General features: G+C 40.4%; 2 protein-coding genes across 3 annotated transcripts in view; one reads left to right on the top strand and one right to left on the bottom strand.

Annotated features, from left to right (window-relative positions):
• Positions 1-15,867, top strand: part of EEA1 (early endosome antigen 1) — a 136,741-nt gene that overhangs the window by 92,457 nt on the left and 28,417 nt on the right. For both annotated transcript variants that reach the window (XM_069095148.1, XM_069095149.1), the window contains 6 exons: positions 4,895-5,008; positions 6,203-6,358; positions 8,519-8,658; positions 10,752-11,082; positions 14,479-14,574; positions 14,811-15,005. In XM_069095148.1, the coding sequence (XP_068951249.1) occupies positions 4,895-5,008; positions 6,203-6,358; positions 8,519-8,658; positions 10,752-11,082; positions 14,479-14,574; positions 14,811-15,005 (1,032 nt within the window). The remainder of the gene's footprint in view (positions 1-4,894; positions 5,009-6,202; positions 6,359-8,518; positions 8,659-10,751; positions 11,083-14,478; positions 14,575-14,810; positions 15,006-15,867) is intronic.
• Positions 2,478-4,839, bottom strand: LOC138166685 (zyxin-like). The gene is given in 3 exon segments (XM_069095155.1): positions 2,478-4,019; positions 4,051-4,151; positions 4,154-4,839. Coding segments are annotated over 3 exon segments (1,647 nt in total). The 5' UTR covers positions 4,682-4,839; the 3' UTR covers positions 2,478-3,001.

Below are 15,867 nucleotides of genomic sequence, written 5' to 3'. Positions count from 1 at the left end.
TGGTAGAATGGAAAGAGCATTGGGTTTGGAGTCCAAGAACTTGACTCCCATCTGTATTCAGCCTCTCTTCATTGCCTGCTTTTGGTGGGTCACTTGCCTCTTTGGGCCCAGTTTAGTCATCTTAAACTGTGAAGATTAGACTGGATGATTTCTATCTCTTCCAGTCTGAAAATTTGATTAATGTCTGTCACTGAACTTCATTGAGCCTCAGTTTTCTCATCTATCAAGTGAAGATAACAATTGCTCTGCCAGGGGTATCATAAAGACCAAAAAGATATGTAAAGTGCTAGTCACTCAGAGCTATTTGAAGGCAAAGATGAGTTCATTTTTGTCTTTGTATTTTCCCTGTGCCTACCATAGTGTCTGGCACATAGTAGGTACTTCATAATACTTGTTGATTGATTCAGCACATATTTAAAAATGACACTTTTTGCGATCGTTCTAAGAATTCAGATGAAGAGCTGGCAATGGTCTCATGACAGTACTTATGAGGCCTGAACTTAGCTTTCTGTAAAGGGCCCTTAAAGGAGCTAGCTGCTCTGATGCAAAACATTTTCTTCCCAAGGATTACAGCTATGTCATTAGGAAAATGACTTAATTTACAGAATGTTCTTTGCTCAGGAACATCTCTGATTATTAGCTGATTCAGGTATGAACTTGATAATCTCTAAGTGCCCTTCCTGCTCTAATATCCTGTGATTGTGTACCTAGCAAGTACGGTACCTAGCAGTCATTTTTTAATTATTATACACAACAGGTAAATTTTAATGTGCATATGAAAGTGGTTTTTTTTATATTGCATTAGATTAAGTCACTAGAACTAATATATATTTATTAATACAGATTTTGGAGTGTGTAAATTTTAAAGATTTTCAGGCCATAAAATATATCTCTCAAATAAGTACATTTTCCTTAATGTAACAATCTTGGGTTCTGTTGGCAGATAATCAGTTTTTGTGTAAAATAATTTAGATTTTAAAAAATTTAGCTTATTGTTCTTGTACTTTAAGGTTAGAATTAAACATTCTTCTCAATTTTTATTCCATATGACTTCATTTTAGTGTATAGGCCCTTATTTCTTATCCTTTACTCATAAATTCTAAATAGTGACTTTTTTTTTTTTAAGCAATCAGGGTTAAGTAACTTGCTCAAGGTTACACGGCCAGTTATTTCTGGGTGTGGTACTAAGTGTCTGAGCCCGCATTTGATCCCCAGGTCATCCCGACAGTGGAGCCGGTGCTCTTACTCGCTGAGCCACCTGGCCGCCCCCTATAAATAGTGACTTTTCTTATTCAAAGTTTGAAACTGTTATTCCGTCTGCTTATATTTCTTTCTCATTCTCTTGATAACTCTATGCCTTTTTTCTCCAAATACTGTTTCTCGATTTTTTTCCCCCTTTTCTCACTTTTTCTTTGGTCTAGAGGACCTGTGATTACTTATGCAGATTGGCAGCTAGTCTTTTTGTAACTTCAAGTGTTAAAATTACTGGGGGCCAATGGAGTGTTTAAGCAACTTGCCTGTGGTCCCAAAGCTGGTGTCACATGAAGTACTTGAACCTAGTTCTTTCTGACTTGGCAACAGACTTTCTCTTTCTAACACTCCATACTTTCCCTCTAACTTTTGTTTATCATGGGGGAAAGTTCTAAAAGGAAAATTTGTTAAGAAATTATCACTGTTTTAAAATTATTGAACTCTAGCACAAAATAGTTCAAATTCATTCTTTTGAAATTAAGTACCTTCAGAGAGATTAATTTTTCTAGTCCTTGGGGACCCCTTCACAGGTCTTTGCTTTAGCTGCTTGGCTTCTGATAATAGGTAGACTCTAGAAAGTACCACAGCCTTCCTTTTCAGGGAGCAGCTTTTGAGGGCCCTTTTTCTCATACATGATGCCTGATAAAAAAGATCCTGGAGATGAGTCACCATAGAAATATTGCTGAGATGAAAAAAGTAACTGCAGTAGTAGGAGTGCTAGTGAAAAGAATCATTAATAAAGGCCAGTCTGCTGGATGGAGCTTTTGTGGCAGTTTTGCAGAAAGACTCAGATGACAACCACCCAGGATGAGAGCCTAATTGCATTGCTCTCTGCACTGGGGGAGAACCCAAGTCAGTGACTCCCTGGAAGACTTGAAGTAGAAGGAGTAGGCACACTCTAAACTCTCTGAACTTTTCAGCCCTGTGCTCTATCTCCTTGGCTTTGTTTTGAGAGTTAAAAGGGCAGGAGATGTGCTTCCAGCATCAGATCCAGGAAATCTAAAATAACACATGTTGCTATGCCTTAGCTTGACACTCAGTTTTGGTTTCAGGTTATTTGTTGCATTTGACCCAGAGGTGTGAACATTGGGACTGTGCTGATATGTGAGATTAAATAATATCGATTACTGTAAAGCGGCTGGTCTTGAAAATAGGTGTTTTTTTTTAAAATTAAACTTTCATTGGGAGGTTCTGACTTCTTATTTGATTCTTAATCTAATAATAAATTTTTTTTGTGGGGTTGAATACTTTATTTGTAATTGTGGCCAGAGTCCCACAGTGTGTAGTCCAAAGAAGGTGCTACCAGTCCAACCTCTGGCATAGAGCCTCTCCTCAAGCCCCTCAACAGAGTACAAAGGTTGCTGGGAATGAGTCAGCCAACAGCTTCAGTGTAGGAGCAAAAGCAATAATGCTGCCCAAGCTGTCAAGCTCCCCAAAGAGGAAAGGGATAGAGAAGAAGGTACAAGAGGATGCTGGGAAGCCTGGAGGATGAGAGGCAGCTGGTCCTTGTACCAGGTGGGAAAAGGGATATTGAAAATGAAGGGATTGGTCTCGGGTTCTGCTGCTCTCCATCATTTCCCTGTCCCCCTAGACCTTAAGAGGCACTAGCATTAAGACTAGCTATAAATCTTGTGGCTCAGGGTGGGGAATGAGGATGAATTGAGTGAAGGAAGACTTATTCTGAAAGCAGGTAGTTTTCTGATTTGGAGTAGATCCTGGTTCTTCAAGATTCATGAAAATGAGTTCACCCTCATGTCTGGGCCCAGGTTGTGTGGCAGTGATGACACAGTACCTGTCCATCCAGAGGAAAACAACCATTCTTATCAGCCTCGATTGACAGGGGTTTCCCACAGTCCTCACACTTGTAACATTTCATGTGGAAGTTTTTGTCAAGAGTTACCACTTGGACAGTCTCATCTCGGCCAGGTTCAGGCATGATGGGTTCAGCACAAACAAAGCAGCGTGGGGCATACTGCTGGTGATAGTCAGGGACACAGTGGGACCGGTCGGCTTGGTCCAAGATGAAGGAGGTCCCTTCCAGAGGGCAGGCACAGACCACACAGGTAAAACACTGGGGATAGAAGGCCCAGCCCGTGGCTCTCAGCATTTGCTCAGTGATAGACTGTCCGTGTGTGCTGCATTTCTCTAGGGTGTTCTCATAGCACTGTTCACAGTAAAGTCCCCCTTCCAGGCTATAGAACTGCTGCCCCTGCAGCTGCTGTTCACACTGGTGGCATGTGAAACATGTGACGTGGAACAGACTCCCAAGTGACCGGACTGCAGGCTAGGAACCTACCAGGGCCTGGTGGCACCGACCGCAATATTCACTGCTGGGGAGCTTGTTGTTGGATGGCTGTTCCATGTCCCTCATTAACTGTTGGGTCAACTCTTCCAGCTCTTCCACCTCCCGAAGAGTCAGAGGTCCTGGAGCCCCAGGAGGGCGCACCTGGTCCTGGGCAGGAGGGGGGACTGGACGTTGTTTCTCCTGGACACGGGGTTTCTCCCTCTGTTGAGCATAGGTGAAGCTGGGAGGCTGAGGCTGTTGAGCGGATCCTGTAGCAGTGGGGGGTGAAGGACCCCCCTTCTTATGAGGGGGACCCCCAGGTGCTGGAGGGCTAAACTTAGGGGTCACAGGAGTGAATTTGGGGGCCACAGCATTAAACTTGGGGGTAGGGGTGGAGGCTGGGGTTGAGGCCGGGTCTGGGGGTGGAACGACAGATGGAACTGCAGCTGGGGCTGAAGCCAGAGGTGGAGCTGGAGCTGGGGACCTCGAGGCTGTGTGGTTAAGGTCTTAGACACAGATACAGAGAGTGGGACTGAGGAGGGCTAGTAGGAGCCATCCAAGGAGGAAGAGGTGCTGTGCTGGAAGCTGCAGATGGGACACTTGGCTTAGGAGGGAATTGGGGGACAGTTGGGGAGGAGGCACAGATCCAGATGAAATCCTGGGCTTGAAGGGATCATTCTGGGCCATGTCATCCAACAGGGAGGACAGAGAGTCCATCTCCAGGTCAATACTGCTCACCTTTCCTCTGGGCTGATGGGCTGGTGCTGGAGGTTCAACCCCGACTTCTTCCGCAGGAGGAGGAGGAGAAGGGAATGTCTCTTCTTCTGGAGCAGGGGGAAATGGTTCCTCAAATGGGGGAGAGGGTGGTGGGGAGGGCCCCCCGAGAGAAGCCTCTCCATCATCCCCAGACAGCAATGGAGGTGGTGGCGGAGGGAAATCTTCCAGGGGTGGGGGAGGAATCTTTCTCACCTTGCCCATCTGTGCCCTCTGGGCCCCGGACCCTGGAGGGTTCTCCGCAGCCCCAGCCTGGAAAGGGTTCACTTTGGGTTTGGGGGCCATGACCGGGGCAAACTTGTTCTGTGGGGCATAGAAGGCAGGTGCCGACACGGAGACGGAGATCACAGGTGGGGGGCGAGGGGCCGCCATGCGGAGGCTGGGTGCGGAGCTCTGCCTGTCTACTTGGCTGGTCCGAATGAATAATTGTCAGTGCGGTGTGCAGTCCAGCTGTGACCTTAATCTAATAATTTCTAATATGATCTCAGAAGTTCTTCAGAAAGGGGCCTGTAATATGCATTGATGTAAGGTGAAATAAAACAATATTCTGAATATAAATTAGAGATATCTTTCATTTTATTTCAGATTAAAGCAAAAACTGAATTATTGCTCTCTGCTGAAGCAGCAAAAACGGCTCAAAGAGCAGATCTTCAGAATCACCTGGATACAGCTCAGAATGCACTGCAAGACAAGCAACAGGTACAGGAAGTACAGTGATCTTATACCTTAAACTGATACACGTTGAAAAGAGGACTTGGCAAAGATACATGTTCCATCTACATTCGTGTTGGCATCTAGTGAGGACTCAGAGCATTTAATCACAGTGTAAAAGTCTGGTAGCAATAACACTGCCACTGAAGTTCTCCACCACACCCTCCTATCTTGGAGGCTGTGTGAGCATAATGGGAGATTTAAGGGGGCCCATCCAGCTGGAGAGGTTTCTATGCCGGGCCCAGAGAAAGAGCAGGTGTTGTCTGAAGATCAGCCTTAGCCTTTATAAGTTTGTAGAGGGTTATTATCATATGATGAATTTTCCTCAACCATAGCAACTCATGTCTGTTCACAAAAGCAGCAGTTTATACTTTACACTCATAAAAATTATTGACCCCTCTTTCCCTCAGACTTTTGTTTATGTAGGTTTTTAGATAGATAAACAGGTAGATAGATATAGATATTTACCATGAGAAATTAAAAATGTGTTAGCATTATAATGAAAATAATTTTGACCTCATGGATTCCCAGGGAATCCTAAACCACACTTTGAGAAATACTACATTAAGGGATAGAGGTGCTGTCATCCATGCTGAAGAAAGGCCTTAAAATATTAAAACATACTTTATTTTCCCTAACTTAATTGTTATGACTACTAAAGTAATTTTCCCCTGAAAAGCATTAAAAAAAATCAGAAAGTTGTTGAAAGTAGAACTCTTTCTTAGTGTACAGACCACAAGCTGGTTACCAGAAGGATTGACAGTTATACATTTTTGCAGCCACAACAACTTGGGAAGATGAAAATATGGAGGGGGTGGTAGGGGGAAAGTTGTGATCTGGGTCAGGGGTGGGGAACCTCCAGGTAACAGCCTTCTAGGTTCTTGGGTGTGGCCTTTGGACTGAGTCCAAGTTTTACAAAACTAATCCTTTTATGAAGGGGATTTGTTCTGTGAAGTTTGGATTCAGTCAAAGGGCTGTACTTGAGGACCTAGAGGACCGCATATGGCCTGGAGACCCCAAGGTTCCCCACCCCAGATCTGGGTTGATGTCCCTCCACTTCTTAAATCATGGAACCTGGGAGTGCTGATTTTCGATTACACTTTTCAGTTTTATGTAATCTAAACCTTGGGACAAAAGTAGGCTAACCTGACTGAAACCTTCTTCAATTTTTCTCCTTTTAAGGAATTTAATAAAATCAGTAATCAGTTGGATGAAATAACTGCCCAACTACATGATAAGCAAGACCACTGTACCCAGCTGGAAACCTTCATTAAGGAATTAAAAGAGAAACAGCTCTCTTATGAACAGAGAGCTGAAGAATTAGAGGGACAAGTAAAGGTTTGTAATAAAACAATTGTAAAATTTGTAAAAAAACAATAATTATAAAGCTTTTTCTTAACAAATTTTTTTCTGTTATAAAATTCCTCTTAATCACCTACGCATTCTAATCTACAGTTTCATATGATGAAAATTGATATTGTTAATGATTACCCTGAGATGTTAAAAATTCAAGAATCATCAAAGAAAGACAAGGATTTTCTGATTACCCTGCAGTTAGCAGAGTCTTTTCGGAGCCTTCCATTTAATTAGTGTATTATGGTGATTGATGTCAGCTTATAGAGAGATCTCCAGTGAAGTGTCCCATAAAACTACCTATCTTTCCAACATTTATAGTTCAGATTTGGATAGAATGCTTAGATTTTCAGATGATAACTGGCAGGAATAGCTGCCATGTTAGAATATAGACTGGAGGGACCGGTAGATCTTGATAGATTAAAATAATGAATGGATTAAATATGAAATAAAACTGAATATGGATAAATGGAGAATCCTGTAGTTGGCCTCAAGACTTTAGCTGCTCAAGTATGCAAGAGAGCCAGTGTGAGGTGAGTTGATTTTAAGCTTAATATGAATTGATAGTGTGTGATTTTGCAGCAAAAAAGAAAATGGCATACTGGGTCAGTAAGAGGATCCCTCTGTCCAAGGTTAATGGTGGGCTAGGGATTTTCTGCTCTGGACCAACCACATCTTCAGAGGAGTGAATAAAAATCCTTTGATTTAGTTGTATCAAGTAGCTACAGTATTCAGTTATGGGTTTCATTTTTTTAGGAAGGACATCACACTAGGACTGCTTTAAAAGCAGGTAACTGGGCTGGTGAGGAGACTAGAAGTCACATGTGACCAAACTGAGGATGCTTGAGAAGTCCTAGGGCCGCCATCTGGGAGAGTGGTTACACTTGTTCTCTTTGGTTCCAGAGGGCAAAATTAGGTGGGAGTTGCAAAAAAGTTGTGTTTTTTTAAATTTTTAAACCCTGTGGATGAGAGCTGTCCCAAAGTAGATAGAATGGACTTTGTCAGCAGGCAATAAGAATCCTGTCACTCGTGGTTGTCAGGTAGAAGCTGTTCAGGCACTTAGAGAAAAGAAATTCCTGTGTGAGTCATGCTTGGAGAAAAAATGTGTTCCTCTTAACTTTGAAATTCTGTGAAATTATAACCTCACCAGCAGGCTCTCCAGAGTCCAGTGAGGATATAGTTAATAATGCTAAGAAATTTGCTAGTGCTTTTTACTGACAATGTTTTTAGAATTAAATTCAAGTGTATAAAATAGTTTAAGAAATTTTTTCTTTTCTGAGTGTTTTAAGCATAAGGTGATCCAAAAGTTTTAGTGCACTTTTAAGCTATTAAACACCGGTAATAGTTTGAGCTATTAAACTACACTAATATTTTTTGGACACTCTGTGTGTTGGGGGTGGTGCACAAGTGCATGTGCATGTGTGTATATGTGCACGTGTGTATATGTGCACACCAAAGTTATCTATTTCATTTAACAAGTACAGAACTATGTGTTAAAATGTGTCTAGCTATCCAAACAATACTGTAAGTGGTCTTATGTGTATTCCTTGTGCTGTATGCAAAAAGAACACAATTTTTAATAACATCTAAATAATTCAATCAGATAAATGACTACAGCAATTAGAATAGACATAATTATAAACATGAAGAATTAAAGGGATGTCTTTTCTTTATCCTGACGGATATACCTCTTATTGTAAATTTGGAATTTCATTTTTTCTTTGTTTTTGAATTTTTTTGATTTCCATGGTAGAGTGGAGTCAGAAAGATACCAGTTTAAATTCTGCCCCTGACATGTCCTGGCTGTGGACAGATCCCTGACTCTCATGGTGCTCAGGCTGCTCTCCAAGAATGCTTGAGAAGTAGCATAAGTGGAGGGATTTTTTTATGCCAGGAGTTGTCCACACTGATGATATCACAAATCTACTAACTTAATACACACAAAAAAGTGGCGTGTAAATTTTTTCTATTGTTTAGAATTACTATTCAGAATTTTTAAAGTTATAATTAAAGGAGTGTTTCATGGTTGTTTTTGAAAACTGGCCAGAGAAAACAAAAGTGGAATAATGAGTGCTCTATGTAATAGGAGAGTGTCAATTAGTTAGACTAAAATAGCCAATGAAGTTGAACTTTTTTGTTTCATAGAAACTGGAGGCTGATATTCTTGAAGCTAAAGCAAGTAAGGAGCAGATTTTACATGATCTACAGGAGCAAAGGCAGCAGAATGCTGAGTTAAATCTCCGAGCTGCAGAGCTGAGTCAACAGCTGGAAGCTGAGAGAGAAGTGTAAGCCAACATATTTTCAAAGTGGATATTGTTTATTTTGCTATTTCCACAAAAGTTTCATATTGTTGACATTATTTCATATTTATTAAATGTTTACATTAAATGTATTGAAATGTTCATTTGAAATGGAAATTAAACCAATCATAATCCAGTAGAGCCATTTTTCTTCTTTTGAGTAGGGCAAGAAAAATACCAATTTGGATCATCTGATATGGGTTTTGTTTTGTTTTTAGTCATCTGTCTAGTTGACTGGGGTAAAGCAGTTGCCCAGAATTACTCACACATTTGAGTAAAACAGTGGAGAGTTAATAAAAGAAGGGATTGCTTGGGGCCACAGCCCCGGGGAGGGGGTACACAAGTAAACCAGTGGGGCAGGGAGTCTTCTCTTGGCAGCGGCCCAAACTGCTGTGAGTGATGGCTGACCTAGCATTCATAGAGGACACAAAAGATGACTTGGCTCTCCCTAGAAATCCTGCTTGGCACAGTCTCACATTTCATGGTTTGTTCCAGTTGCTTTGGTTGCTGCTACTCTATTCCTATGGTTAGGGCCATGGATAATCTGGGGAAGGGGATGCAAAAGAAACATGACCAAGGCTCTTCAGGATGGCTTGGGAGGCATTCTAAGTATTTTAGCAGATTAGTTAGTAACTTATTAAAAACTATTTTGGTTGTAGGAGTATAACAGCCTTAAACCCTATTACTAACTTCGAGAACCACTTTATCTTTAGTGAAATTTAATATTTTACCATTTCTAATCTTCCATGTGCTTGGCTTCTCTATTTTACTAAATCTTCATGAGAGAAGGAAAAGGAGTTGTAATGATGTGACCAGAGGATGAAAGGTTAGAAAATTTAAAGTTCTGTTAGCTTTAAGCATCTTGTTTATGCAACTTTCATCATAATGAGAATATTCTTTATTAAAATGTCTTAGAATTTATAATGATCATAAGGCACACTGAAAATATAGTACGTGTGCACACTACACATGCACACACGCACACGCGCGCTCACACACAAACACACACACACACACCTCATAGTAGAATTTGAGAATTGCAAGGGTGCTCCAGTGGCCATCTTGTCTGTGAAAGAAGGAGATCCTGACTAGAACATAGTTGATGAGGTAGAATTTGATTCCCCTGCTGCTGTAGGCCTTTATGTGAACTCAAAGTGGTATCAGTCAAGTATGAATGATTTTATTTCTTTCCTAGGAAATTTAGTAGTTTTCCATTGCTGAAGTAACCCACTCTTAACCTACCTGGTCATGTCATTTAGTTTATAAGATATTGAAAATGCCTCACATTTATTCTTCTATTGGCAAGGAATCTTTAAAAACTCTTTAAGTAGGGGCAGCTAGGTGGCACAGTGAATAGAGCACTGGCCCCTGGAGTTAGGAGGACCTGAGTTCAAATTCGGCCTCAGGCACTTAATATTCATTAGCCGTGTGATCTTGGGCAAGTCACTTAATCCCAATTGCCCTGCCTTCCCCCCTCCAAAAAAAAGAAAAAAAGAAAAACTTCTTTAAGTTACATGGAGAGTATATGTAATTGTTGAGTTGCCTCTTGGTTCTAGAACAAGTTGTTGGGAAATACTTTTTCCCACCCCACTCCAGAAAGAAGAAGACTTTTTCTGTAGGCCTGGGTCAACTCAGGTGTTGTATTGATAGTCAAAACCTGTTCATATGATGTGTTTCATACTTTGCCATAACAAGGAAAGTAGCAAAGCCCCCTGTGTTGCCTAGGGGCTAGCAGAAGGAGAGATTTCCCTTCCAGGTGCACGAAAAATACTTGATCACGGAAAGAGCATTGACTGCATGTCAGGAGACCTGGATCCTAGGCTTGGATCTGTCACTAACTTTGTGACCTGGGGTGAGTTATGTAACTTCTTTGAATCTCAGGTCCCTTCTCTGTGGAGTAAGGGGTTTAGATCCTTTGATCTCCTACAGTCCCTTCCAGTTCTGTTATCCTATAAAATTATGTCATTAAATTAATTTCAATTATGGACTACAAAAGAAAAAAATTGTGGATAATATATTCATATGCTGCTAATATTGACTTATAAAGGTTTTAAACTTTTTTTTCACAATACATTTAGCGTCTCTAATGCCCATTTGGATCTACGGAAAAAATCTGATGCCCTCGAACATGCAACACAGGTGCTTTCCAAACATGAGAAAGAAAAAGAAGACCTTAAGCAAGAGCTTCAGAAATTACATCAAGATGCAGAGAGTCAACGTAAGGAATTGGATGGCAAGATGCAAGCAGCAGTGTCAGATTTACAGCAAGTGAAGGGGGAGAGAGACCGTTTAGTGAAGGAACTTTCCACAACCAAAGACAAATTAGCAAAAACCTCAGAGTCTTTGAAAGACTCAAAGAATGAATTAGAAAAAGAAAAGCAGAGTGGAAAAACAGCTTCAGCTGAATTGGTTAGTTACTTTTCTGGGAAATCATGCTTATTTTATATTTTGTGTAATTATTTTAGGGTCTTTGTTCAGTAACTTACTGTGTTCTTTTGCATTTCCATTTAACTCCCTTTTGAGGGCCAGTGGTACAGGGAGTGGAAGAGACTTAGTTGTTTTCTTCAAAGGATTTTTATGGGGAGACGATGACTCCATATGCGAACCATGTAAGATGAAATAAATCCAAATAAAAGCAGGGAAAATTTAGATTGAATGTACATAAAACAAATTAGGAAATGATTATACAATTTCATTTCTTGAAAATAAAATTGTAAGATTTAAATAGGCAACCATTTTTTGCCAAAGCAGGCAGGACGCACTTTCTGTTGGGAAAAGTACTACATTGGGTGACAAAAACCTGGGTTTAAATCCCAGCGCTGCTTCTTACATGGCATCTTGACCTCAGGCAAATCAGTTAACCTTCTTGTCTCAGTTTGCTCATTTGTAAAATGTGGGGATGGACTAGATTAGAGGTGTCAGACTCTCAACTGTGAGACAGTAAAACCTCTCAGCATGACAGCACCAGATTAAAATATAATTATGAAATATTTATCAAAATAAATAAAAATACAGTACAAAATAGATTCTGTTAATTTGTATTCACTATGCTTCTGTTTCAATTGACATGACTGGACTAGAGGACAGCTCTATGGTCCTTGTGACACTTAAAATCCTTTGATCCTGAAGGCATATGTATCCAGGTCCCTGATTGAATTAAGAAACTAGATCAGATGACCTTTTGAGACATCTTCTAGTTCCTTTTTTTTTTTCTGTATTTTGCTTATTTAAAAAGAGCCCTTTCCCTGATTTCAAGAATGGACTCTGCTACTTTCCTGTGTGACCTTTGCCAGGTCCTTTCACTTCTCTGTCTTGTTTTCCTTATCTCAAAAATGAGAGGTTTGTTCTAGATTATCTGTAAGATCTTCATCATTCTTTGAGTTACAAATGCCAAGTAAAGCAACAAAATAATACATGTTCTTTTTAAGGGATAATCTTGGAGGTGCCATGAGCTCTCTTGAGAGTCTAAGAACAGAGAAATGGCACAAACTTTTAAACAAGCTCTTCCAGGTCTGGCCCCTTGATCTCTGCCCTCTTTCAGAGACCACCTAAGTCAGCCAGTGCTTCAACAAGACATTCCTCTGTAAAATAACCTTAGAATGGTCATCTGGTCTTATTCTTCCTTAGCTACCTGCAGGGATATTAGAATTCTAGATCTCATTTTTACCTGAGACTGTTATATTTTCCACAATCTTGGACTTTGAAATTACCCTGTCTTTCCATAGTCTTGGTTTTTTCTGTTCTTTTGACAGTGTGTGTCTCTACCTCACCCTGGCTGGAAATATAGCAGCCACCCAGAGACCCAGCTCCACTACTGATTGGCTCAGAAGCGTTGGCCTGCTCTGGATCTGACATGGGCCAGTTCAGCTCTCCTTAGGCAGCATGGTGGCCCCCAGCACCCCAGGCTCACTTAGTGCAGACACACGATCAGCTTGGCCTCCTGCAACTCAGAACTCCTTCGTCAAAGGGAGCCAGCAGCCTCAGCTTCCTCTGCAGCATTATGGCATGTCTCAGCTCACTCTCTTAACCATATTCTCTCATTCTTCTACCTCTTCCTCTGCCCCTCTCTTTCTAAACCTGTTTTTCATAACATTACAACCTCAGTTCCTCACAATTTCCGCCCCTTCTTCCAGTCTAGTAGCCAATGTCTGGGTGCCACTTTTTCCTCTTCAGCCTTTACCCCATACTTGAGTAAATTCTGTTGTATGTTGCTTTACCCCTAGACTCGGTTGCTCTTGTGCCCTACCATCATTCATACCCTGCCAGTCTTTAACTCTCAAAATCTTTTCCTACTCCAGAGCTGACAGAAGGCTTCTGGAGGGAGTCTCTGAGACTTGCTTGCTGGGCCCACTATTCTGTCATCTCAACTGGCCCTCCCTGCTGCGTGGCAGTCCTTTTATTTTTCCCTGATTGGGTCACTATCATACTGGCCACAGAAGCTGTTCTAGACTTTCACCATGAGTGCCAGTCTCCCCTTTGGTCCCTCTCACCCATGACCTGAGTAGACTGATAGCTTTGGCTTTTCCTTTTCTCCCACATTCCATGTCCAGTCATTTGCCATCTCCTCTTGATTATACCTCCATACCATATTTCACATTCATCTCCTCTCTACCCATGGTCACCATCCTAGTTCAAGTCTGAGTCACTGTTTGCCCATAAGAGCTTTCTGAGGGTTCTCTAGTCTATCTTCACTCCAACCTGCTGGTCCAGTTGCCAAAATAACCTTTGCAAGGTTTAGACCTGATCATGGTACTCCTTTGCTCAAAAAACTTAAGTGGCTTCTTTTGCCTTTAGGGTAAAATGCAAACTTTATAGTCTGGAATCTACTCAGTCTGGCTCCAGCCTCCTTTTCTTTTCTTTCAATTTATTTATTTTTTGTTTTCAACATTCACTTCTATAAGTTTTAAATTTTCTTCCCCCTCCCTTCCTAAGATGGCATGTAATCTGATGTGTGCTCTACACATACATTCCTATTAAATACATTTTTACATTAGTCATGTTGTATAGAAGAATTATAACAAATGGGAGAAACCATGAGAAAGGAAAAAAAAACCAAAATAAAACAAAAAAGAAGATAGGTCTGCTTTGCTCAGCATTCTGACTCCATAGTTCTTTCTCTGGATGTGGATGGCATTTTTCATTATGAGTTCTTTGGAATTGTTTTAGATCCTTGCATTGTCCAGCCTACTTTTCCACAATTCTTTCACACAGTCATCTTCACCCAGAGGGCCGTGTGTCTGTAGTATACTGAAGGATCTCTGGAATTGGAATCTGAGAATGTGGCTTGTGCTACACTACACATAGAACCATACATAGGTCATTCCCCTTTTCTGAGCCTCAGTTTCCTTATCTGTAAAATGAAGGGAGTAGACTAGATGACCTCCAATGTCCATTCCAACTCTAAGTCCTACCTATACCTAGTCTATATTTTAGTGACAGACAGAGTAGATATACCATTCACTGGGGCCCTCAGTGATCCTGTGAAGTGTTTTGCAAACCTTGAAGTGCTATGGAAGTGTTACCTCTCTATTATTAGGTTTTGCTTTTCATTGCAAGACAGGTTGTTCTTTATACCTTATTGTGTGTGTGCATGTGTATATGTGTCTATATACATATATATATACATACACAGACATGTATGCATGTAGAGGTGTATGGGTGTGTATGGGAGGTGTTGTGCCCCACTGAATGGTGGTGTAGTTTAATGATTCCCATCATGGCCTAGTGTATATCTTGAAATATCCATACAGTACCTAAATCTCTTTTTAAAAATGCTTCTTGGATAATATAGTTTATATTTTACAGGAAAAGATTTGCAAGGAACTAAAACATCAAGTACAAGCTGAATGTGCCATTAAGGAAAAGAATGAATCGAAGAAATTACTTGAAAAGGAGAAGGAGGTAAGATTTTCTTCTTCCTTTGATAGTAAGAATCATAAAAGGATGTAAATAAAGCCTTTACATTTACAAATTATTTTCAACAGAAAAGCTTAGAAGACAGGATGACTTGTTCAGTTTGAAAGATAGTGAACAAGTTTGACTTGTGTGTTACTGTGAAATGTCATGCACATCAGTAAGTGGCTAGAATGATCCTGGATCATTTGATAAAACTGCTTACACTTTTTTTCCTTTCCTAGGCCACTCAACAGTTGAAGTTGCCCCCCAGCTCTGCAAAGGAACAAGTCTTGCCTGTCCAGAATGATTCAAAAGAAAAGGAGAAAGAGGAGCGGCAGCTTCAGGGGAAGCTAACTTCACTGAAGCAGTTACTTGAACAGAGGAAGAAGCAGACGGAAGAACTTCAAGAAGAAATAAAAGCTACACTTTCCCAGAAGGTCTGGTACTGTATTCATTTGCTCTTTGTGTAAAGTAATTGATTGTTTAGCATGGCAAAATAAGCAAGTTAATGATTTCCACATAAGTAGGTGGCTATGAATATATGAGTAAGAAATTTTTCAACATTAAAATTATAGAAAATTTGGACATCAAAGCAAATATTTTAGTATGGAAATACATTAAATATGATTGTGGAATTACTTTCTCTTTTTTAAAGTCAAGAAGTATGAATTAGCTTGCATACATTCTTTTGTTACCTTTTATGTAGCTGCTACCTTTTTGCACCAGCTAGATGGGATAATGGATAGAATACCAGGCCTGGAATTTGGAAGACCTGAGTTCAAATCCAACCTCAGAAACATACTCACTGTGTGACCTTGGGCAAGTCATTTAAGCTCTGTTTGCCTGTGTTTTCCTCATCTGTAAAATACGGATAATAACAGCACCTACCTTCTAGGGTGGTTGTAAGGATTCAGTGAGATTATAATTGTAAAGTACTTAACACAGTGCCTGGCACAAAATAAGTGCTTTGTGTTAGTAAAGTAGTAGTAGTACTAGTAGTAGTGGTAGTAGTAGTAGTAAGTAGTAAAGTAACATTACCTCAGAAATTCTAAAATTTCTTGGTCTTATCACAACCTCCTCTTGTTCGTTTATCCATTTCACTCTTAACTGAATCCATTTTTTGTTTTCATAGTGGAATCTTCAGTGTTTTAACTTCCCCTAATCAATAGGTAACTTCAGTGCTGGCTTCAACTTATGCTTTCTCGGCTCACACTCCTCTGTAGTTAATTAAAACTAAAAAAAATTATGAATCCATGTTGATGAAGTCTGTGACAAATTCATGTTATTTAACTTCATCTT

The sequence above is a fragment of the Petaurus breviceps genome, unplaced genomic scaffold (genome assembly GCF_028583685.1).
Source record: "Petaurus breviceps papuanus isolate PSGF00001 unplaced genomic scaffold, PetGlider_PUasm1.0 225, whole genome shotgun sequence".
NCBI classification, from domain to species: domain Eukaryota; kingdom Metazoa; phylum Chordata; class Mammalia; order Diprotodontia; family Petauridae; genus Petaurus; species Petaurus breviceps.
The sequence above is the reverse complement of the archived record's forward strand: the minus strand, read 5'-3'. Positions and strand labels throughout refer to the sequence as shown.